At 38.4% G+C, this 25,301-nt stretch overlaps 1 protein-coding gene across 1 annotated transcript in view; it reads left to right on the top strand.

Moving 5' to 3' along the window:
- CLDN10 (claudin 10) overlaps positions 1 to 25,301 on the top strand; it is a 145,982-nt gene that overhangs the window by 5,557 nt on the left and 115,124 nt on the right. Inside the window, exon 3 of the mRNA XM_072622109.1 lies at positions 17,082 to 17,318. Coding sequence (XP_072478210.1) covers positions 17,105 to 17,318 — 214 coding nt within the window. The 5' untranslated portion in view covers positions 17,082 to 17,104. The remainder of the gene's footprint in view (positions 1 to 17,081; positions 17,319 to 25,301) is intronic.

Raw genomic sequence — 25,301 nt, 5'->3', positions numbered from 1 at the left:
AGGGAAAATTAATAATTCCTGTTGAGGGAAAGAGGGAAGAGGCATAGGCCTAATGAATAATGTGGAGGGTAGAATGGGAGATGCATAGCCCTAACCTATGTTGTGGAGAAACAGTAGTAGATTAACATCTACCACATGAAGCGATGACCTCTGAAGTCCTTTACAACTCTAGATTTATGATCCTATAATCATAGTAGCTAACATTTATATAGCACTTCAATGCTTTCAATGTTTACAAAGAGCTTTAGATAGTCTCATCTGATCCTCACAACACTTCTGTGAAGTAGGTGCTGTTGTCATCTACATTTCACAGATTGAGAAACTGGGGCTGAAAGAAGTCAGCTGATTTACCCAGGGTCACACAGTTGTTCAGTGTTTGAGACAGAATTTGAACTCGGGTCTTCCTGACTTCAAGTCCAGAATACTATTTACTATGTCATCTGACTTGATTCCTATAATCCTATTCAACAGACTAGACTGAATATAGCCCAATAGAGGAACACAACAGCAGACATTAAACCACCATCTGGGATGTTACTGTAGCACACTGGAGACAAAAGAAAAAAAACTTGTGTTTGAATCTGTTCTGATGTCTACTGAGTGCACCATATATTATACTATTATACACTATTATAGAGTACTAAGTGTACTCAGAATAGAAATATAAGTAAATAGTTCCTACCCTCAAGTAACTTACATTGGAATGAAGAAAGACAACACAGAAAAGGAGCTAAAAAGGAGATGGGTAATAATGTGTACTCATGGCAGAGCATGATGGTTAAGTCAGTAAAGTCAGAAGCACAGCTAGCAGAGGAATAAAGTTTGGCCAATTTCGTCCCTCTCCAAAATGAGGACCCCAGGAGGAATTCATCAGAGGAAAAGGAGAGTGGCATGGAAAATGAATACTCCAAAAAAATAGATAGCTGGATAGAGAGACATACAGAATACTTATTAATTTATTATGTGGCAAGCACCATACTATAGAAATACAAGCAAGATAGTTCCCTCCTTCAGTAAGCTTAAATCTTAATAGTGGAAGGCAATACCTAAAGGAGAGGTAAAAATGTCATCTGTTTGGTGGCCTGATCTAGACATAGCCAAGAAGTAAAACGGAGGCTGGTTCTGGGCAAGATAAGGCAAAGGTTTGCCAATCAGAGCCTGATGATCCAGGGATGTCTATAAGGAGAAGAGGATGATGGCTAAAGTGCAAAGTGGAGTATAGAGATGTTCAGAAAGTGACTGTGGCATCAGTTGTAAAACAGAAATGATAATAGTTTCTTTAGCACCAAACTCAGAGTTTACTATGAAGACGAAATGAAATATTATATGGTAAGTTTTTTGACATGGTGGCCAAAAAAAGCTAAAGCAATCTCTGGATGTTTTCAGTGTAGAAAGGTAATGAGGGTCAGACCACTTGAGGAATATTGTAGTCTATTCTGCTTGCCAAACTTGAGGAGAGACATTGAAAAAACAGAGCATTTCTGGAAGAGCACATCTGGAAGAACACTAACAGAATGGCTAAGGGACATGGAGATAACCAAATTCAACTCAATTCCAATAGTATTTATTAAGGACTTACTATGTGCAAGGTGCCATGCTAAATGCTGAAGCTACAAAGACAAAATCATAACAGCCCTTGCCCTCAAGAAGCCTATTTTTACTGGATGATACAGCATACACACAACGAAGTACAAAGTATAAACAAAGCAGGAGCAGGTAGGAGACACAGCAGATAGAGCTCCAGGCCTGCAGTCAGGAAGACCTGAACTCAAATATGTCCTTAGACCCTTACTAGCTCTGTGACCTTGGGCAAATCACTTAATCCTGTTGGTCTCAGTTTCCTCATCTATAAAATGAGCTGGAGAAGGAAATAGTAAACCACTTGTAAAACAAGCTGAAGAAGGAAATGGCAACTACTTCAGTATCTTTGCCAAGAAAATCCCAAATGGGGTCATTCTACACAACTGAAATGACTGAAGAACAGCAGATATGCACACAATATTACAAAGCAATGCGAGGAGGACTAGATCATGAATCGGAGCATTCCAAATGCATCCGAGCTGAGCTTTGAAAGAAACTAGGAACTTTGAGAGGCAGAGGTGTGGAAGGAGTGCCTCCTAGGCACGGAGTATAGTCTCTGCAAAGACTACACAAAGGTAGGAAATAGAATATTGTCTTTAAGTAGGCCAGTTTGTCTGAAAGGATAGATAATCCTGCAAAAGGGATAGCAGTCTGAAGTTAACTGGAAAAGTAAGCTGAAGCTAGATTATGAAAGAATTTAAAAGCTAGTGGAGATCTGTTAAAGCAGTAGCAGAAGCAGTGGGTGTTTATTCAAGAGAAGGGTGGGCAAGAAGAAAAAAATGCTAGCAGTTTTCAGGTACATAAAGGACTAAGTGGAAATGGGATGAGTCTTGTTCTGTAATAGATCCCGAAGGCAGAACTGGGAACATTAGATGGACGTTGTAAAGAAATGATCTGGGGCTTAATGTCAGGAAAATTTTCCTAGGAATTAATCGTGTCTGTTCGTCCTTCATTGCCAAAGAAGATCATGCCATCAGAGAAATAATGACACGACTTGCACTTGACTTTGTTTTGAGTGAGGGACGGCTGTGCAGGTCACCAGCCTCACTTCTCCAGAGCCATCTGAATCCAGTGACCAGATATTCATCAGGATGACTGGAGATGACCCAGGATGAGGCACTTGGGGTTAAGTGACTTGCCCAAGGTCACACATCTAGTGAGTGTCAAGTGTCTGAAGTGAGATTTGAACTCAGGTCCTCCTGACTCCTGCACTGGTGCTCTATCCACTGCACCACCTAGCTGCTCCTTAGGAATTAATTACACAAAAGTGGAATAAACTGCAAGTGGTAGGGAGTTCTCCCTCACCAGAAGTCTTCAGACAAAAGGCTCCTGGTCCCCTGTGAGTTCCATCATAGAGAGGATTCCTGTTCAAGTGCTAGCTAGATAGGTACTAGATTTGCTAGACAGATTTTGAGGCCCTTTCCAAGCCTCAGACCTCTGATGTCTGAAATTCTGTGATTTTGTGATGTCAGCTGTTAGTGGTATAATATGATGTTGCTGGTGCACAAGTACCACCTAGAGGCAAACTAAGGTAAAAGCAACTGCCTTTTAAGTTCACTAAATCTATCCAAACTAAACCTCAACAGAATATGCCTAAGTGGGCACTGCACTGCCAAAGTGCACACCTACTTTTGGAAAAGGACTGCTCATAATTTGCGGTGAAAAGCTTAATTCATATTTCAACAAATGTCAGCTTTAAAATGAAAATCGGGAGATAAATGGGAAGACATATTATTAGCATGATTCGCTTATAAGGAGTGGTCTGCATTACGTGATCATACTTAGGTAAATGAAAATAGGCAGATGGAAATTTTAAATGCTCTACCAGTGCTCAAAAAAGTTTAGGTAGGTATCCAGCAGAAGATTTAGGCTCCTGATCTACTGCCATTCTAGTCAGGACTGCATTTTTCTTATCCCAAAGAGACCTAGAAAGTCAAATGCTGTATCCTTGGACATCTGCATGGGATTTTGCTTTCCCCTCACCACCTTCCTGCATTGACTGCCCCAATTCCATGGGGAAGCTGGGCAGAAAACATTGCTGCTCACCCCCTGGCATAAGCTCTGATTTTTTTTCCAGCTCTGCCTCTATATCCTCTGTCATCTGGTTTGTTGATATACCCTAAGGAGCCCTGAGCCTTGCCATTCACCCTATTTGCCCCTTTAGGACTTACAGGCTTTTCCATCTGCCCTACAGCTGAATATCCCCTTAAGTGCAGTCCCTCTTTAGATTGTGAAGTCCTTAAGAGTAGCAACTATATCACTTCTATTTGTGTCCCTACTGTGCTTCACATAGAACACTTAATAAATGCTTATCATTCATTTACTCATGAATTAATTCAAAAAAAGAGTGCAGCCCTTGTATGAGGAACAGCTTATAAGAATGTCAGAGAGGGAAGATAGACTGTCAAAAGTTAGGGAATGATCAATAGCCCAGCTTGGCACAGGAACAGAGAATTCATGAAAGACAGAGTATGAAATAAGTTTGGAAAAGTAAGTGGAGTGAGCTTCTGGAGGGTCTTAAACCTCAGGCTAAGGAGCTTGTATTTTATTTTATAGACAATCTCCAGATTAAGAAAAAAACTGAGTAATCTCTCAGGTTAAACAGGTTTATATCCCCAGGTTTATCCAGGGAGAGTGTAGAAACAGACCCAAAATTTTCAGTTCTTGTCACTTGTGTTTGCTAATATGTAACAAGATTATTTATTGAATCTGATGTTTGTCTAGTGGTTTCCTGCTCATAAATTCAATAGTAAACTCCTTCTTATCTGTCATCTGTTATTATTTTTTAATTTTTTAAAATTTATTTAATTAACTTTTAACATTCATTTTCACAAAATTTTGGGTTCCCAATTTTCTCCCCATTTGTCCTCTCCCCCCACCCCAAAACACCGAGCATTCTGATTGCCCCTAGCACCAATCTGCCCTCTCTTCTATCATCCCTCCCTTCCGTTGTCCCCATCTTCTCTTTTGTCCTGTAGGGCCAGATAACTTTCTGTACCCCATTACCTGTATTTCTTATTTCCTAGTAGCAAGAACAGTACTCAACAGTTGTTCCTATAACTTAGAGTTCCAACTTCTCTTCATCCCTCCCTCCCCACCCATTCTCTTTGGGAAGGCAAGCAATTCAACATAGGTCATATCTGTGTAGTTTTGCAAATGACTTCCATAATAGTCATGTTGTGCAAGACTAACTATATTTCCCTCCATCCTATCCTGCCCCCCATTGCTTCTGTTCTCTCTTTTGATCCTGTCCCTCCCCAAGAGTGTTGACTTCAGATTGTTCCCTCCTCCCTTCCATTATCCCCCCCACCCTGCTTATCCCCTTCTCCCCCACTTTCCTGTATTGTAAGATAGGTTTTCATACCAAAATGAGTGTGTATTTTTTTCCTTCCTTGAGTCAAGTGCGATGAGAGTAAACTTCATGTTTTTCTCTCACCTCCCCTTTTTCCCTCCACTAAAAAGTCTTTTGCCTGCCTCTTTTATGAGAGATAATTTGCCCCATTCCATTTCTCCCTTTCTCCTCCCAATATACTTCTCTCTCACTGCTTAATTTCATTTTTTTTAAAGATATGATCCCATTCCATTTTTAAAGATATGATTCCATTCACTCTGTGCTCTGTCTCTGTGTGTGCACATGCGTGCATGCATGCATGTGTGTGTGTGCGTGTGTGTGTGTGTAATCCCACCAACTACCCAGATACTGAAAAGTTTCAAGAGTTACAAATACTGTCTTTCCATGTAGGAATGTAAACAGTTCAACTTTAGTAAAGTCCCTTATGACTTCTCTTTGCTGTTTACCTTTTCATGCTTCATTCTGGTGTTTGAAAGTCAAATTTTCTTTTCAGCTCTGGTATTTTTATGAAGAATGCTTGAAAGTCCTTGATTTCATTGAAAGACCATTTTTTCCTCTGAAGTATTACACTCAGTTTTGCTGGGTAGGTGATTCTTGTTTTTAGCCCTGGTTCCTTTGACTTCTGGAATATGATATTCCACACCCTTCAATCCCTTAATGTAGAAGCTGCTAGATCTTGTGTTATCCTGATTGTATTTCCACAATACTTGAATTTCTTCTTTCTAGCTGCTTGCAATATTTTCTCCTTGACCTAGGAACTCTGGAATTTGGCCACAATGTTCCTAGGAGTTTCTCTTTATTGATCTCTTTCAAGTGGTGATCTGTGGATTCCTTGAATACTTGTTTTGCCCTCTGGTTCTAGAATCTCAGGGCAGTTTTCCTTGGTAATTTCATGAAAGATGATGTCTAGGCTCTTTTTTTGATCATGGCTTTCAGGCAGTCCCATAATTTTTAAATTGTCTCTCCTGGATCTATTTTCCAGGTCAGTTGTTTTTCCAATGAGATATTTCACATTATCTTCCATTTTTTCATTCTTTTGGTTTTGTTTTGTGATTTCTTGGTTTCTCATAAAGTCATTAGCCTCCATCTGCTTCATTCTAATTTTGGAAGAACTATTTTCTTCAGTGAGCTTTTGAAGCTCCTTTTCCATTTGGTTAATTCTGTTTTTTAAAGCATTCTTCTCCTCATTGGCTTTTTGAACCTCTTTTGCCAATTGAGTTAGCCTATTTTTCAAGGTGTTATTTTCTTCAGTATATTTTTGGGTCTCCTTTAGCAAGGTGTTGACCTGCTTTTCATGCTTTTCTTGCATCTTTCTCATTTCTCTTCCCAGTTTTTCCTCCACCTCTCTAACTTGATTTTCAAAATCCTTTTTGAGTTCTTCCATGGCCTGAGACCATGGAATATTTATTCTGAATGTTTGGGATACAGAAGCCTTGACTTCTGTGTCTTTCCCTGATGGTAAGCATTGTTCTTCCTCATCTGAAAGGAAGGGAGGAGATACCTGTTCACCAAGAAAGTAACCTTCTATGGTCTTATTTTTTTTCCCTTTTCCAGGCATTTTCCCAGCCAGTGACTTGACTTCTGAGTGTCCTGTCCACCCCCACCTCACCTCCAGATCCTCCCAGCCAGCGCTTGGGGTCTGAGATTCAAATGCAGCTTCCCAGCCTCAGGGCTTTGGGTGGGGGCAGGGCTGCTATTCAGTGTGAGATTAAGTTCAGGTGCTGAGGTGGGGGCAGGGCCGCCTCATGGGGCTCAGTTCCCTCAGGGGGTTTATGTGGAGACCTTCAACAATGGATCCAAGCTCCTGCCTGCTTTGGGAGCCCTTGTCCCCTGCTGCCTCTGCTGCTGCCTCCCGAGGGGGTCTGAGTTATGGGTACACCCCACTCCCCTCTTGACCAGCCAAAGAGACACTCTCACTGACCTTCAGCACCTGTGGGTGGAGGGACCTGCTTGGCTGCTGGAGATTCTGTCCCTGAAGCCTGCTCAGATCTGCTCCTCTGGGTGCTGCGCAGCCAAGGCAGGGCTGGGTTCTGCTCTGGGTGCTCAATGGACCTTTCACGTCAGGTTTTCAGGTCTCTCTGGAACAGAAATCTCCTCCACTCCATTGTTCTGTGGCTTCTGCTGCTTCAGAATTTGTTGGGAGTTCTTCTTTACAGGTATTTTATGGGCTGTGGGTTTCGGAGCTAGCATATGTGTGTCTTTCTACTCTGCCATCTTGGCTCCTCCTGTCATCTGTTATTTGAGGAGAGTAACCAGTTGGTTAGTCAACTATGAAGTATGATTTGGATAGGTCTAAGGAGATTTCCAGTTACTGATGCCTGAAATTCTTGTAATAGAGATTAACTTCAATGAGTTAAGATACAATCTACCCACTAAAATACAGATGTCCTCATGAGAGATAAGGACATGAAAATAATCATTATCAACTTAGTTGCACCTCTGTGTAATTGAATATACCAGTCTAGTAGATTCACGGGTGACTGAACAAACACTCCCAAAGAGTATAGCTTAATTAATGATGGCCTGAAGGGCAGTGTCCGTAGACATAGGACGTGGTTCTGTCCACAATGATACGCTGTTCAAAAAATGTCATCAATGACTTTGATGAAGACATAGAAATCAAATTTGTGGATGATGCAGTTCTTGAAGAGATTGCTAATATATCAAGATTCAAAATTACTCAGCAAACTGAAATGATGAACCCAAATCACAAAGATTAAATATAGTACAAGGAGTCAATGTAAAAATCTTCATTCAGGACCCAAGATCTTTTGGGGTAAGGGATGAAGGTCTCAGCTTCTGAAATTGCTTCCTGCTGAGATTGGATGTAGAGTTGTCCCTGCCTCGATAGGTCCTATGCAAGGGATACATAGCTTGAGCAGTTATCTGGAAGTTGGTGGCTTGCACTCTGGAAAAGACAAACCTGGCATGGAGGTTAGACAAAGACCAAAGCGACCTTAACTTTGTTTGAATTCAGATAAGAGTAAAATTTTCCAATTATGTAATATCTGTTTCATAGCCAGACTCAGGAATAGTTGGGTGGGAAATATTCCCTTTGAGTAGCTTGTGGTTTATTTCTCTCAGATGCTGATTTAATGCAAACAACTATACTCAAATTCAAACTCAAAACAAAAATATTTATGGTCTCAAATATCTTTCGCCTTAAACAGCAAAATTCACTCATCAGCTCAGAGCCAGATAGTCATTCCTATTCTCATGGAGTTACAGTAAGCCAGACTCATATGCATAAGGGAATTCCATTAAGATTTTTCCTTTTCAAGTTTAAAACTTGTCCAGATGTAAAAGCCAATTGCCAAAAATCCTCTCCACATATTGCACACTTCTGAACAAGTCCTATTCATTGTTTATAATTTGCATAAGCCAATCAAATTTATTTTTCAGGGTGGATGACTGTACCTACAGGGATGTTTCCTAGAGGTCTTAGCAATTTTACAAAATAAAGGAGATTGGTACTGCACCCATGCCTGCCAACCCCCAATCTTACAGGAGGTCTGTTCTGAATGGACACACATCTAAATAAAGTTTTCATTCAATTCCTTTCTTTTTACATACAGTAATCAATTAACAATTTTAGGTTTAGCATTAAAACAGTAACTCCAAATAACTTAACAATCTTAGAACTTTGAAAATGATAGCCCAATTGTTTTAACCGAAACTTCAACAGGCAAAGGTGAAAATACCTGGTTTTCTAAATGACAATTACAAAACCCAAAACATAAGACAAGGTTAGCAGGACTGATAAAATTTAAAATAACATAACTGGTTTTGCACAATTTTCCCAACATCTTTTAGTTTCAACAAAATTCAGATTAGAAATTGGTTTCTCTAACACTGTTTCTGGATTGCAGGGGTTGCTCAATTTTTACAATACTAGACTATAACATTTTAGAAGCACAGCAGTAACACAAATAGTGAACCTTAGGTGTCATTAATTGCATTTCCAAACCATCACATATAAATAGTATTAGAAGACTGGGCTTACCAAATGTAGGGGCTGGTTGACTTGTGATCTCATACTGTTGTGACCCAACCCCTACCCTTGGGAAGGGTAAATTAAATTCCCTACTATTCTTTAGCATTCTCTTCCCTTGATCTAATCTGGGATGATAAAGAGTTACAATTCACTGTAGTCCTAGCTGGATGATGAATTGGGACTGCAGGGCAAAAAAAATCTTAATGGTTTTAACCTTTACTCAAGTAAATTTTACTTCTGTGTCCACTCCTTAAGAACTTCTTTGAAAGAGAGGGCTTTTGAATCTATCAGCTGAAGTGAGGGAGACTTCTGGACAACTATCCAGTGGTGCCAAGTCCCCTCCATTCTACTGAAGAGTTCAAAAGCTTTATCTCTGCTGAGGTGTCTCTTTTTCAGATCTATGCATTTTTCCAATTTGCCTTAGTGCCAAATAATATAACAAATCCTGATCTGTTTTAAACATCCAATTAGGAGTGACATGTTTCACTTAAAATATGACCAGAATAACTACTTTTTTGGTTATTTCCCATTATACAAAAACTTCTCTTTCAGGTGAGGCATGAAATAATTAAAATGCTAATCAGCCTGCCTCTGATATGAGGGAAAAATTTTTTCCTGATTTCTTCTTGTCTTTCTCTCCACCTTCCCAACCTGGCCAGGGTTAGAAGGCAGAAAGAGAGAGAGAATTTTACTAACAACTTTCCAAAACTTTTATGCTTTCCTTAAAACTGCACATGCGCTATTTCCTTGTATACTTTATCTGAAACTGCCTTTAGCAATATAAGATTAGTTTCTCTCTCTCATATCCCTCCCTGATGCTGCAGTCATCAGAGAGAAGGGATGAGGGGGAAGGAAAGAGAAAACATGGGAAAGAGATTAACACACAAACACACTCACACAGAACATAGAGACAGAATATATATGCGGACGATAAGAATTCAAAAAACTGAGAAAAGCTTGTCAGAAATCCTCTGCACAAATTAGACCTATGGCTTGATTTCTTTTACTTTGTTCCAAACATGCTTTGTGAAATTCAAATTTCCACATTAAGTAATCTCCTTCAGGAGTGGCTTTATCTAAATTACACCAATCAGTGGGGCATAGGGCTGTCTGAAGAATGCTGTCTAGAAAAGACTGAATGTAAGGATTACTTGGTTTATAATTGATTGCCCCTTGCTTTAATTCCTGTAAAAATTTAAAATCCAGAGGGGTAATTTCTCTTGCAACTCCTCCTGGGTTAATGGGATCTGGGGTTTCTGGAGGAGTATAGAATGGCAGTGGTTCTGTGGGAGCCGAGGGTTCCAGTGGTGCTGAGGCTTCCTCTGACCAGGAATCCACCTCTTCTTCCCGTTCCTCCTCTGCAACCGCCTCTAGCTGAGTGTTTCTGCTCTTAAAAAGTATCTGACCCATTGTTAACCTTACTTTTGCTATTTACCTGTCAGTATTGATTTCTTATGAACAGAATCTGCCTTTTGATTCTGTTAACACAGTAAATTCTCCCCATAAGCATCTAAGTGCTGAGATTTTACTGTGCCTGCGTGAACCTCGAACAAAGTGAAACGCCCCTGCTGGGGTTCTTCGAGGCTTCCCCTTACCTTAGCTGTCTTCTCACAACTTGGAATTCGGAATTCCTTTCCAAGGGGGCCACTATCACTGAAAGACGAGTCGTTTTTCTGGATCAGGTCCCTGTTGAGGTGCCATATGTAGCCCACGGCCCACATCCCTACACGGCCCAGTGAAGTGGTTGAAGAAAAGAGACATGGGAGGCGGGAAAAGATAGACCAGTTCCGTTTATTGATCTGAGGGTCAAGGTGTTTATAGATAGAAACTTCAAGTCTACGTGACATTCTGTTTGTCTCCTGTCCCAGTAATTTGGCCAGTCTTATTGTCTTCAAAGACTGTTAGCCTAGAGGGCCTCTATTTTACATATCCTTTGTTTTCTGTAATTCTCTTGTTTGTCTCATGGAGACAGCAACATCTGGGGGGCATGGAGAGCCATTCGGGATGATAATGAGCACAGTCTCAAAGAACAGTTTCCCTGAAAGTCTTTCCTGATCTTGTCAATAGCACTCCACCCTGGCCCTCAACATAGACCAGCTTTCCCCTCTTTTTACAAACATGGAAGCTGAGACCCAGAGAGGTTATGTGACTTGCCAAAGTTCAGTCATGAGTGCCAGAGTCAACTAGGATGCTATTGTGTAAACATTAAGGCTTACCCTTGTGAGCATCTGTTATTATTTAATGGAAATATCAAGTAATAAGTTACTGTTTCGATATAATAATCCAATTAAAAACTGTATTTGTTCTGTCCAATCATCTGTTATATGGTGATTATATTCATTCTCTGCTTTTCTGGTTTAGAATTAAAATGCCCTTTTATCTTAGGGCTTACTCATACTACTAGAGACAACTGGTTACCAATTATGTAAGCATATAAAAACAACTGGTTATCAATTACCTGAGAATGAGTTGGAGCAATAAAGCAGAACTTGCTACATAGTTCCTGTCCCGGGGATCCCTGTAGCAACAGATGTTGAACTTAAGTAAATCAGAATCTGGGTACAGCCCTTTCATTGATCTACATGGTAAAAGTGAATGGAGAGGGAAACCACTTGAATTTATTTACTAATATTTACACCCCCTACTTCAAAGGGTTATTTAAGAAAAAAGTGCTTTGCATTGTCTCTTGTTTTGAACAATCAAGAAGTGATGGACTGATGCCTCCCCTATTGGGTAAATGACAGTTCAAATAGACATCACTATTGAACCCTAAGTAGGTGGGCATAGGCTACCATTCATTTCAATAGGGGAAGGTAGTCTGGTGAGAAACAGAGAATTGCAGAGTTGAATCAGGACACGAGAGTTCCTACTTTTAGTACTAATTCATTATGTGACACAGGGTAAGTCATTGAAGTCCTCTAAGTCTGTCAATGCCCCTGGGGTTAGGATTAACGTTTTCCAAGATCAAAGGAATTCTTCAAGAAAAAGCGGGATGACTACTTGTTGGGTGTGTTGTCATTTCTTTTTATTAAACCAGCAGATGATAAGGACACTATAGGAATAGTTAACCTAGATTTAGCAAAATTTTTGATGAAGTATTTCATGTAATTCTTAAGGAAATGGAAAGATATAGACTAGACGATAGTACAATATGGTAGATTCAGAAATGACTGGATGGATAGATTCAAAGAGGAGATACAATGGTTCACTATCAGAGTGTCAGGAGGTCTCCAATGGAGTTCCTGAGGAATCTGGGCTCAGCCTTGTGCTGTTGAACATTTCTATTTATGATTTTGATAAAGCCATAGAAATTTGTAGATGTCGTAAAGTTGTGAGGGAAAATTAACAGACTGGTTGACAAAGTGCAAATCCAAAAAGGTCCTGATATTCTAGAGCACTGGGATGAATGTGTGTGTGTGTGTACACACATACATATACTTGTACGTGTTATATATTATTCTTAAACTCAATCCCATTTTAGATGTCTTACTGCACATCACCTCACAATTCTTCGCCTTTTCTCTCATCCCTCTCCTCCTTCTCCTCCCCTCTGCCCAAGAGGGTGTGCAATCCAATATAGGCTATACATACGCATTCTTATTAAACATATATTCATATTAGCCATGTTGTATAGAAGAATTAGAACATATGGGAGGAACCATGAAAAAGAAAAAGCAAAACAAAAAGAGAGCAAATAGTATGCTTCGATCTTCATTCAACCCCCATTGCTCCTTGTCTGGATATGGATGGCATTTTCCATCATGAGTCTTTTGGGGTTGTTTTAGGTCCTTGCATTATTGAGAAAAGCTAAGTCTATCAAAGTCAGTCATTGCAGAATGTGGCTGTTATTGTGTACAACGTTATGCTGGTTCCATTGACTTCACTCAGCATCAGTTCATATAAGTCTTTCCAGGTTTTTCTGAAGTCCGTCGGCTCATCATTTCTTATAGCATAATAGTATTCCATTACATTCATATACCACAACTTGTTCAGACGTTCCCCAGTTGATGGACATCTGTGATGAATATATTAAGATGAAATTCAATGAATAAATAAATAGAAAGTTTTGTATTTTGGTATAAAAAATTCAACTTTACAAAGCATAAGATGAGGTCATAGTTAGACAATAATTTGAAAAAATTATTTAGTTTTCTAAAGTATAATGTGGGAGCCAAAAAAGCTAATGTGATATTGGGCTACATTAAGAGGCACAAAGCTTTCAAGAAAAGGGTGATGGAAGTGTTCAGTTCTGAGTATCACAATTTAAGAAATACATTGATAAACTGGACTTTTAGAGGAAGGCAATAAGGATGGTTAAGGAATTTAACTCCAGGTCTGTGAGAACTGGTTGAAGGAACTGGTTATATTTGGCTCAGAGAAAACTCATGGAAGCCTTAATAGTTGTCTTCAAGTATCTGTCATATGGAAGAGGGATTAGACTTGTTCTTTAGGGTAGAAATTGCAATGAGACACTTTAGCCATGAAGTCATGCTTTCTAACAATTAGTGCTGTACAAAAGTGTAATGGTGGAATGGGATGCCTTGAGAGGTGGTAGATCCCTCCTCCTTAGAGGACCTCAGGCAGAGGCTGGATGACTACTGATCAGGTATGTCATAGGGGTATCTATTCCCTTTGTGGATAGGTTGGGTTAATTAGCCATTGAACTCCCTTAGTTCTCAAGTTCTGTAATATGGTGATAGTAGGAATTCCTTTTTAGGCATAGATTGGATTAGATTGCCGCTCTGAAGTTCTGTGATTCTGATTCACTGACTTACAAGAAATTTATTCTATTTATAGTATGTAGTATGTCTAAAGTTGAGTTCTAGAACTAATAGAATTATAGAACTAGAACCAATTGCATGGGACTCTCTCCTTGTTGGTGGAGAATCAGAAAAAAAGCATTTAAGTGTAAATGCTCATTTGGTGACATAATATTGTCCATATGAAATTATTATTTTTTTGCCTCTTGGAACATTTTTCTTTTTTTGTTGGCTATATTCACAATTTATATTTTCATATACCTTTCAAACTCTATAAAAGTTTTCAAAACAAATTTTAAATTTTCATATTTATATATCTTAATATTTATGTGGAAATTGACAAATTTACTGAATTTTTTTTGGGGGGGAGAGGAGCCTTTAATGCATAATGGAACAGTATACCACAAATGCTATGGCTGAATCTGGGACAGTGAACTGGGGAAGTCTGAGGGGACAGGGAGGGGAAGCAAAGGTAGAAATTGGGGGAGAGGGAATGGGGTTATTGGTGTTTGGCAGGGCTAGGCTGCTTGCTCAACTGTTCCCCAGAAGAAGTTGTGACACTAGCATTACATACTTCTGGAAGTCAACTTCACCATCTCCTTTCTCATTCATCTCCTTCATCACCTTGTCCACTGCATCTGCGTCCTTCTGGGTATCCAGGAAGCCAGAAAGCTCATCCTGCAGTAGCTCCTTCAGCTCCTTCTTGCTCAGTTCATACTTATCACCTTCTTTGCCAGAATGGTTGTATGTATCATCAAGGAAATGTTCCCAGCACTGACAGCGACTACGAATATGCCAGCATAGTTCTGGACTGCAAAATATAACAGACTCCATATAGAAGGCAGAAGAAAAACATTTATTCAGAAACCAGAAAGCCAAATCCCAACACCAGAAAACTGAATCTATCAAAGCAACCAAGAAGCAAGCAATAACATTATCACTGCAGGGGACACCACCATTCCCAAGCCTTCCACCCTCGACTGGGGCCTTTCCACAAACAAGCAAACACTCACAACCCTAGCTGTCTGCTTGACTGTGTCCTCTCTCTCCACTCTAACTGCTCTGATTCATTTCCCCTAAGCTCTGCTCCAATCCCTCCTGTTCTACCCATTCAGCAAACTCTTCCCACCACATGATTTAGGCTTCCATGTGATTTAAGCAAGTCACATGAGCCTATTAATGAATGGGAAAGATCATCAAATTAAGCAAAAATACATTAACAATACAGTGTAGAGTACTTTGATGTGGGATTCCATGGCAGTCTCCAGCTCCAAGCCCATGGCTACAACACAAGGGTGGGTTCAGGAATGAAGGATGAGCAGATGAGAGGGATGAAACCAAATGTACTGTGACCAAAGCTGGTGTGGGCCACTGAATATTTTTGTAAAAATTAGTTATTTATCAAATAGAGCCAGATTTGGGAGGGGGGAGTTTTGTGTTCAGTATATTGGTCCACTTACCTAGCCATATACTCATTCTCCTCCATAAAGTGAATTGATTTGATCCTGGGCTTATTCCAATGGAGCAAAAATTCTGATAAATCCTTTGTTGTTTAATTACTTTCCAGTCACAACCAACTCTTTGGACCCTATTTGAGGTTTTCTTGGCAAAAATACTAGAGTAGTTTGCCATTTCTTTCTTCAGCTCATTTTACAAAAGAAGAAACTAAGGCAAACAGGGTTAAATGACTTTCAAAGGGTCACACAGCTAGCATCTGAGGTCAGATTTGAACTCAGGTATCTGCATCTTCCTGAATACAGGCCTAGAACTCTATCCACTGCCCCACCTAGCCGATGTGACTTCCAGTAGGTACTCTACCATGAGGACTAGCCTGGCTAACCAGAGAGGCTCATTACTACAGGGTTGGTAGCACAGATGAAATATTATTATCATTACTGTTGCCATTATCACCAACAATAATAATAGCTAATATTTCTATGGTTTAAGGTTTGCAAATGTGTTATCTCAAATTTTTCTACATATTATCTCATTTGATCCTCATAACAACCCTGGGAGGTAGGGGCTTTTATTATCTCCATTTTATAGATGAGGAAACTGAAGCTGAGTGAGAAAAAGGGACTTGTCCAGGGTCACACAATTTTTCAGGTGCAATAATTCAGACAAACTAACCTCCCAGTCCCAAAAGACTTGCCAACTCTTCCTGTAGGGGGAATGTGTACATGAACCAAATGTGTTTTTTGATATACTAAAGCATGCTCTATACACCAGGAAGGAGCCTTTAAAATGTCCTTTCATCTAAGGTAACAACTGCATTTAGGGAACTAAAAATTCCTCTTATTAAAATTTCAGGACTTCAAAATCCAGCTGCCTAGCGAAGTAAGGGGCTAAGTAAGCTTTTATACCTACAACTATATGTCTGACTAAGGACATTAGCTGCTACCACTGCTCCTTAAGGAAGCATTTGCAATCCCATTTTGTACTTTTTTTGAGTGGAGGCTAGAAAAAGGTAGATATGAATGCTGTTCCAGGATTTCAGTAATTTTGAGAGGTTAGAAATAAATAACACCCATCCAAGCATATCTTTTTTTCTGGAAACTTAGCTTGTTATGTGATTAAGGAATGTCTGATGAAGAGGAAACCTTATTTCTTTCAGAGCAGGAATCACATTCTATCATCTCCCAAACTAGAAGGGACCTGATAGATCATTCATCTATTCAACCCCTTTGTTTTACACAGAAGGAAATGGAGGCCTTGAAAGATAAGTAACTTGCCTACAGTCACTTTGGAAAGTAGTGGCAGTACTGGGATTTAAACAAATTCCTCTGATTTCAAGTCCAGAACACTTTCCATATTGTCCTCCAATGATGAATTTAAGAAGCAAGAAAAAAATACTATGCAATCCTTTTTTCAAGGAAAATTGCAGATGAAATGAAGGGAAGTGATAAAGATGTAGAAGGTCCAAGAAAGCCAAACAGCAAATTTCATTCACATTTGGGGTGAAACTTGTTACTTGTTGATACGCCCTAAATTGTATCTTCTTCTTTAAAATATTTGACTAAATAAATTTTGGGTTACAATAGAGTTTGTACTTTGTGATATCTGTTGGCTGCATGGTTCGTTAAACTTCAGACTAACTGAAAATTAAGTATTAACTACAATATTAGCAAGAAAAAATTAAATTAAAAACCTTTAAAACTAATCTTCCAAATTTTTGCAAATGTCAGTATGGGAAATAGATCATTTTTTGCTATGTTTATTATACCTTCCATAAATCCCTCTGTATCCTTAATTTTCCGAGCCCTTCAGGCCAGCAGAGCATGAAACACTGTCACATACTTACATTAACTTTCTGTAACAGTTGTGCAAGTGTAATTTGCTCATGTTGAACCTCTTCATGCTGAGCCCACTAACACATTTCCTTGGCCTTGCACAGTTCCATAGAGAAGGCTAAGAGACATGTTCTGGGCCCAGATTTCAGCTCTCGTGTTTGGCGTTGGTGGAGTTGGAGCTCTCATTGCTGCCACTGTGTCCAATGAGTGGAAAGTCACTACGAGAGCGTCATCAGTTATCACTGCCACTTGGATTTTCCAGGGTCTTTGGATGAACTGTGGAGGTAACGCCTTGGGTTCTTTCCATTGCAGGCCACATCTTACTCTTTTCAGAGTACCAGGTAATTATATTATCTTTGTTTGGACAGGAAGTAATTTCTTCTCCTCTCCCTTTCCCCTCTTATTCTCTATTATCTCCCCCTCTTTATCCCCACGCTATTCAACACTTGCTCTGCCTATGCAGGCTCTGGAAGACTGAGTGTTTAATTAAGGCTCTAAGGTTGGGGCTAAAAGGGGTGTGGCATGGTTGTATTAGTTACACTACAAATACTGGCCTTATTAGGAGCACAAGAACTTAGAAATGACTTACTGATTTTCTAGAGATGCCCAGTGGATATAATGTATAATAAACTCAAAGATAGAAAAATATAAGGCTTATAATGATAATATATTACCATCTGGAAGGGAATAATTTTCTTAAAGCAAATTTTTACTTGTCCTCAGGTATAAGAGCTTTCTGATGTGGAAATCTAGATGTGATGGGTGGGACTGAATTCCAAGAAATGCTTGAAGGTTACCCTTTCGTGACACTAACAGACTTCCAGATTAGTAGAAACCTTAGATGACCTGCTCCTAAAGATACTTCTGGGAAAGGGAAGGGATTAAGTAAACTAACCATGTTTTTTCCATCTCTTATTTGTTATTCAGCAGAAGATTAAGAGGTCAATACAAGAAAATAAAATTTTAAAATATTCATTATATGTAATATATATAGATATGAATATTCATAATATCATAATGGAAGGGTGCTGAATTTGGAGGACCTACAGACAAATCCTGCTACTGTCACTTACTACCTTTGTGATCTTGGTCAACTCATGTAACTTTTCTGGGCTTTGGTATTTTTACCTGTTAAATGAGGGGCTTGGAACAGATAATCTTGAATATCTTTTTTTAGCTACTCAGTTAAAAAGAAAAATATGCCACATAGTTATAAATGGACTAAAATAGATGTTTGTATATGGAAAGAGGGAAAATGTTAAAGAGATATTTACACATAAAAACACCTTTTAGGAGATCATTGCCTTTAAGTTATTGTAAAAATGATGTAAGATTACTCTTCTTTTTTTTGCATATTGTGGTATTACTAGCTTAAAAGAAATAGAAAATGTATTACATAAAGATTTGCTCCTCAAGGGTCTGATAATATAACCCAAAAGGAATATTTTACATAAATAGCTAAAAAAATAAAGAATTTAAATATTCAGATGGTAAGAATGTACCTTGACCTTAGGAAAGAGACAAATAACATTTTAACTCAGAAGTTACTAAAGCATAATATTTTATGGGACTTCATGTCAAGTATGCGTGTCATTAGTCAACAATCAGTGCAAAGGGATAAAGAAAGCATGCTTAGGTTAAGCCAGGAAATCTCTAATGACAATCACACTAAACATTCAAGCTTGGATGCCCATGTTAGGCCCTCAAATGCCAGGTACATGCCAAAATGGCCATTCAAGTGAACCAATCAGTCAATATCAGTGTCAAACTGAGAAATTTTTACTTGGAAATCAGTATATAAGGTGAATTATTTAAGACTCACTTGAATAGATTCTAATTTTATTTCTGTGCATTTCTATGACTTCTTTCCACTGAAGCTATTTTCTCCTAAGAATGAGAAGTTCAGAAAAGTAAGTTGTTTAGGAGCTGTCGCCTCCCTATAAACCACCAGAGGTGGTTTCCCTTCTTTATTGCTCTGATGATTACTGGATCCCTCCCAGTACATTTCAAGCAACAAGGAGAAGTAGGAAAGAAGTAGGTTTCTTTGTGCTTTGGAAATTAAATGTTATCTAAGGTGTACTATTATTTGTCTTTTTATTAACAGTAGCTCTTAAATGCCTTGCTTTTACTCTATAACCTTTGCCAGGAGCTGACAATCTTAATGTCAAAAAACCAGTTTTTTGACCTAGCTTTTCAAACAAAGAGAGTTACTTAGAATGGGACCATTTGACTTTGATTGTTATATGTGTGCCAGCAAATAGTTATATGGAATTTACACTTGCAATTGCATGTTCATGTGCATACAGACAAATAAAAAACCTTTGAGAAACACTGAGTTAGATATTGTACAGCCTTATACATGATCTAGTTGTATATATCTATTCATTCATTCAACCACTGATCAGTCCAGACCTATGAAGCAAATTCCCAACATGGAAACTTCTTCCAAGGATGGAGATTCATCGGTAACTTAATCTTAAGAGAGTTGCCTACAGACTGGTGGTGAGTGACTTCACCATGGTCACACTGCTAAAGTGTAAGGTTTGCATCTACAACTTCTTAATTTCAAGGCCAGTGCTTTCTCTACTTGCCATACTGCCTCCAAACATTCTCCATTCAGAATAATATTTTTTTCCTTGATTTCCTTTATTTCTCCCAATTACTGAGGCCATTTTTTTCATTTCTACCATATTCTTACATAGTGCCTAGTAGAGTGTTCTATATACAGCAAGCAATTCAGATGTCTACTAATAGGCAGCAAGGAGGCTATCAAAAATGCCATTCTTAAATTAGTATAAAATTTGCATTTGATATATCCAGAATCAAATTCATTTACAAAAGGTCTGTGTAAAAAAAAAAGCCTATTTAAAAAAGAAAAAGCAAAAAACAAACCAAGAACAATGATTCATCTTTCCAAAGGAAATGGGAACTCACAGATCTTGGATTTCCTTATAAAGATGGACCAAGTCCAAAAGGTACTAAAGGCTCTTCCTTTATTTTTAAGTGAAATTGTAACAATTACAGAGTCGGTAGTACAGTGTTGCCTTCCCATTTCCTTTATAACAAAATGTAACTGGGGAAAGCAAACAATCACCTAGAAGGAAATTAATATGGACTCATTATTTTAATTATACATACTTTAAAACCATTTCACTGATGTCAGACAAACTTTCTGAGATTGAAGCATTTTTTTGAAGACAAAAAACATACAAACCTTTCTTTAGCTGCCATTTTTTCATTTCCTGCCTATATATTTACTAGAAACAGAAGACTTTAAAATTGGAAGTCTGGAAATCTTGTAGTCCAATCCTCTTATTTTACCTGTTAAGAGATCAAGACCTAGAAAGTTTAGGAAACTCACCCAAGATCATACATTAAGTTTGTAGTAGAATCAGAGCTAGAAATCAGGCTTCAGGATTCCCAGCCCAGCACTTTTTCTACTTTGCAAGCTACATAGTAGTTAGAAGTTAGTATATAAGGATCTTAGACCAACTTGCAGCTAATCTCTGTAAACATCCAATCATTATTTCAATTGATTTTTTTTGATAATAGAAATTATATCATCTTCAAGAAACATAATTCTTTTAAAAAAATTTTCATTGTGAAGTTAACAAACACAAATATTTCAATACCCCAAACACAGAAATTCAGTCTTAAACACTAGAAATTAACAGCTCTTTGCCCATATTGACAGGCTAATCTCCTTCAAATAAAGTATTGTGCAATCATTTCTAGGAAAAAGATGATAGAAGATATTGCGTGTGTGTGTGTGTGTGTATGTGTGTGTGTACATGTGTGTGTGTAAAGGTCACATGGCCACACCACCCATGAGCTATCAGTTGCTTTCAGTTGCAATTCACTGCCCTTAGAAATGCTAAAGCACACTGGGTTAGGTACCAGTAAATTCCATATATTTTGAAATACTATGATATTTATCATTCTCTTTGGAATAATTTTTTATTGTTTCTCTGAGTTATGCTTTGACCCACCTAGTGTTTAGGATATTATTATTTATTCTACATTCAGATCTAGATCTTTTGTTGCTAGTTCCTTTAAAAAAAATCTTTATCTTATTGTGTTATTTATCTATACAAGATATATTTTAAATGCCTGCCTTTCCACTTTTAACTATGAGTTCTTTATGTCCTTTTATATGATTAATTTTTACAAAAGTATTATTCTTGTATAATATGTTCATATGTTTTTATTTTAATATTTCCATTCAACAATTATCTACCAAATTTAGTTTTCCCAATATTCTGTCAGATCTATAATTTCCTTCTTGTTTCTCATCCTTTTATATCATTCTGAAAGAAAATGTTTAAAGTCACCCACAATTAATCTGCTGCTTTCCAAATAGTATTGAGCACCTCAGTCAGCTTTTTCTTAATATGTGATGGACCTTCTACTGGTTGTTTGCAAGATTTTTTGTTTAATGTTGGTATTTTGGAACTTGGAGATTATGTTTCTGAGTGAATTGAACTTGGATTTTCTCTCTGCTGATATCCTATGGATTGTGTTGATTTGCAAGCAAATTTTCCCATTTTCGGGGAATCTCATATCCTATATAGGATCCTATGAAAACATTCCATAACTGAATGGACTGAATGCACTGAAGATATACTAACCAGCCAAAGGGAGTCTCTTGCTTTGGCTCTGGCTCGTTCCTTCTTGGATGTTCTTCTACTGATGATAAGGCAGACTGATGTAAAGGGAGAGACCTCAAGCCCACTCCATTCAAGTCCACATATAGCCCATAAATACAGGGCTATGTCCTTTGCCTCTTGCATTTGATCTTTCCTGTTTTTAGGTGAAGAAGTATTGGTGACGATTAGAACACTGTGATTTTCAAAAGATTGGAATGGTGAGGTATTAGAAGTCTGAGAGCTGGAGTCTATGCTGGTTTTTGCAGCCACCTCAGAAGGTGAGGAGCAAAGTCCAGAGTGACCTGTTTGACTCAACACAAGCCAAAGGCAGCCAAGAGAGAGCTACAACAATTCCCCTTTGGATGTAAACTTGGTGTGGTGAATTTTGTTTAGAAACTGCTTAAGGTTAAGCCCAATCTCCCCAGCGACCAAGGTAGCATAGGGTAAAGTTTGTTCCAAGGTGCTGCAGAGGGGGCATGCATGTTTGCACTTATCTTCTTGATATGTCTTCAAAATAAATATCCATTTATTGATATTAATTTATGTTAAGTGGTTAAATAGACCTGAGACAAAAATCACTGGTGTTTAAGGGAGGAAGACACATCAGAATGGGGTCCTGAGCTGATAGCATTAGAGAAGAATCAGTCCTTAATTCTTCAGGATACCTTAGAACCCTGAGGGGAAGATGTAGCTGGCCCTGCTCTGGGACGGTAAGTCCAGAGTACCATTTCACTAAGATACAGCAGGTGGGAGAAAGTGTATTCTTAGATATGTAGGTTGACCTGTACGAATTCACTGACATGAGTGATCCATCCACCAATGCAGCTTGCAGATGTTCCTTGCCTCAGAAGGGATCTTAACTTAAAGTCCCATAAGAGTTCCAGAGATAGATTTCAGTGGGTCCATGAACTTGGATAAGAAAAAAAATTGCATCTGTATTTCAGTAGAATTAGTTTCCTTTGCAATTATATGTATTTTAGCCTTCAGAAACATGATTGTGAGGCATGTATAGGCTTCATGGGACATACAAAGGGGTCCATGACACAAGATATTCAAGGATCCCTGACATCGAGGGACTTTCCACATGAAGCATTTCCTAATCCTCCAGCTACTTGTGCTTTCTCCTTAAAACTACCTTGTTTTTATTTTATCTCATTGTTTGAACCTAGCCCTAGGTAACTGGGAAGCTGAACCACCTCTCTGTGCTACTAAGAGACCTGTAACTAAGGACCTAGGTTATGCTGACCAGAAACACAGTCAGATAATAAGATTGATGCAAGGAGTTTTCTCATAATTGTACATTCCACGCTACCCACATGGCTTATCTGAAAACTCTCCCATACTGATCAATCAGTTATTGTTTCCATGTTCCTTTGATTGTTTACAGATACCTGGGGAGAACGGGATACTTCCTTTTCTGATTTCAGGGAATTGCATCTATTCATTCTCCCCTTCCCAATTTGGAAAGTCCCTAATCTTTCTTCAATTAGGGATTAGAATACCTAATGTTGTATTGTTTCCTTTTAATTAATTGGTCATATTTGATTAATTATTTTTAATGTAGAAAATCAGGGTCTAGGCTTAAGCTGAGCACTTCAGAAATTCATTCATTCATCCTTTCATTTATTTAACAACCATTTATCAAGTACCTACTATTTGTGAAGCATTTTGTTAAGTCCTGTTGAGGGTATAAAATTAATGAATATCCGTTAGGGGAATCTGACCAAAACATATATATTTAATACAAAATAATAACTGTACATTACCTGTAGCAGAATAGGAGAATATGAGAAGTACAAAAGACGACCATGTCTGACATCAGTTAGTCAAAAAGCACTTGTTTAGTGCTCACTACGTGCCAGGTACTGAGCACAAACATTTGCAAAAGTGCTTTAAATACATCATCTCATTTGAAGCTTATAATATTTCTACAATCAAGGTACTGAATCTGTAGGTATCATGGTATCATCCCACCATATTTACAAATGAAGATGTTGCAGCTCAGACGTGTCAGTTGCCCCTAGACATATAGCTAGGAAATTTCAGAAATTAGATTTTAACTTAGATCTTCCAGCCTATAAATCTAGCACTATATCTACTACATCTTACTATTCCTCAGAAGCAACATATGTCGGTTATACATTGATTGTTTTCTCAGATTAAATAGAAATTCAAGAACAATGAAAGGACAGAAATTGTAAAGAGGATTCCTTTTCTCTGGGACAAAAGAAATTCATATTTCATATTTCCCATATTTTTAGGAATAATTAGTAATTACAGGTGCAATTTAGAGGTAGAAGTAACCTTAGAGGTCATCTAGTTAAACGTCATCATTTTACATATGTGGAAAAAGAGGCCCGAGAAGTGCAATTACTTACGTAAGGTCTTATTGCTAGTAAGGGGGCACAGTCAGGTTCAAATCAGGTCCTTTCACTGATGTGAAATCCAATGCTTTTTGCCTCTGTAATACGATCAAGTTTTATTTGTTTTAATTTAGAAAGTCAATGACCTTATGCTAAGTCAACTTGAAATTTAACTGACCCAACATGAACCCAAGCATTTAAATTTCAATCCCAGGAAGTTTTAGATTAGAGGATTCTTACTTTCACTAGGATCAGTAACAGTGCGTGACCTGCCTGGTGGATTCCTTGCAAAGCTCCTCAACCAAAACATCCAGAACATTTTGCTGAATTAATGTGCAACTTGTGAGTTTCTATTCAATTTGCTTCTAAATGCTTCCCTTTTTCCAGCTCTGTCTTATTGTATAAACATTTGTAGGAGAAAGATCTTAAAGTAGTCAGGATCTGACTAGCTATGGTCACTAAGGAGCTCGTAATAATTGAATCAAAATAAGAGATTTGACTATCAGGTAATGAATTATTTGTTTCTGCTACATGTGGGAGGGAAAAGATGAAATGACCAAGGAAATAAGATTCAAGCTTCCAAGTATTTTGATTTATTAAGCACTGTATGTTAACTGCTCAACCAACTGGCACTAGACCTCCTCAGCTTAGTCCATGCTGGAGTCAAGTCAAACAGGACACTGGTGCTGACAAATCCAGAAGGATAAGTAGAACTCATTTAATGGAAGGCAGAATAATGGTAAAAACTAGTGTATGTGTATTGCGAGGGGTGATACACCAGGATGAAATACTTTAGAAAGAAAAGCACAAGGCATTAATGAATGATTGTATCTCACACAAAGTCTTTTGAAACACCCTTCTTGTATGGTAGAAACTTGCTAGCCACATCCCCTACTCCCTCAATGGTGTGGCACCTCTACAAGCCCAGACACCATCTCTCTCTAGAGTTTGAGGTTTATAGCCTGGTGGGATAGCGTTGGCAGAAAGACTTCACCAGTCCTAGGAGATGTTTATTTCACGTTGGTTCCCAGATTCTCTTTTTGCATTCAGAGCTCTGGCATTTGGCTCATTGGCTGCAATCTAGAGTCTCCTACATGATATGTTCTTCTTGTCCTTCCATAATTACTAGGGATGGGTCAATATTCAGAAGTCTGTGATAAAGGTAGGCTTGTTGTCAAAAGGACTCGTGTAACAAACAAGGATAGATATGTAGTGATGAGGGCCATGGGATTTAATATCTGAGAGATGGAGAAAGGGCTAGTTTCCAATAAGGTCTATATGTATGTAGGTTTCAAGAGAATGGCCACTACCCCTA

This window comes from Notamacropus eugenii, chromosome 6 (genome assembly GCF_028372415.1).
Source record: "Notamacropus eugenii isolate mMacEug1 chromosome 6, mMacEug1.pri_v2, whole genome shotgun sequence".
NCBI classification, from domain to species: Eukaryota; Metazoa; Chordata; class Mammalia; order Diprotodontia; family Macropodidae; genus Notamacropus; species Notamacropus eugenii.
Note: the sequence above shows the minus strand (reverse complement) of the source record. Positions and strands in the feature narration are given on the sequence as shown.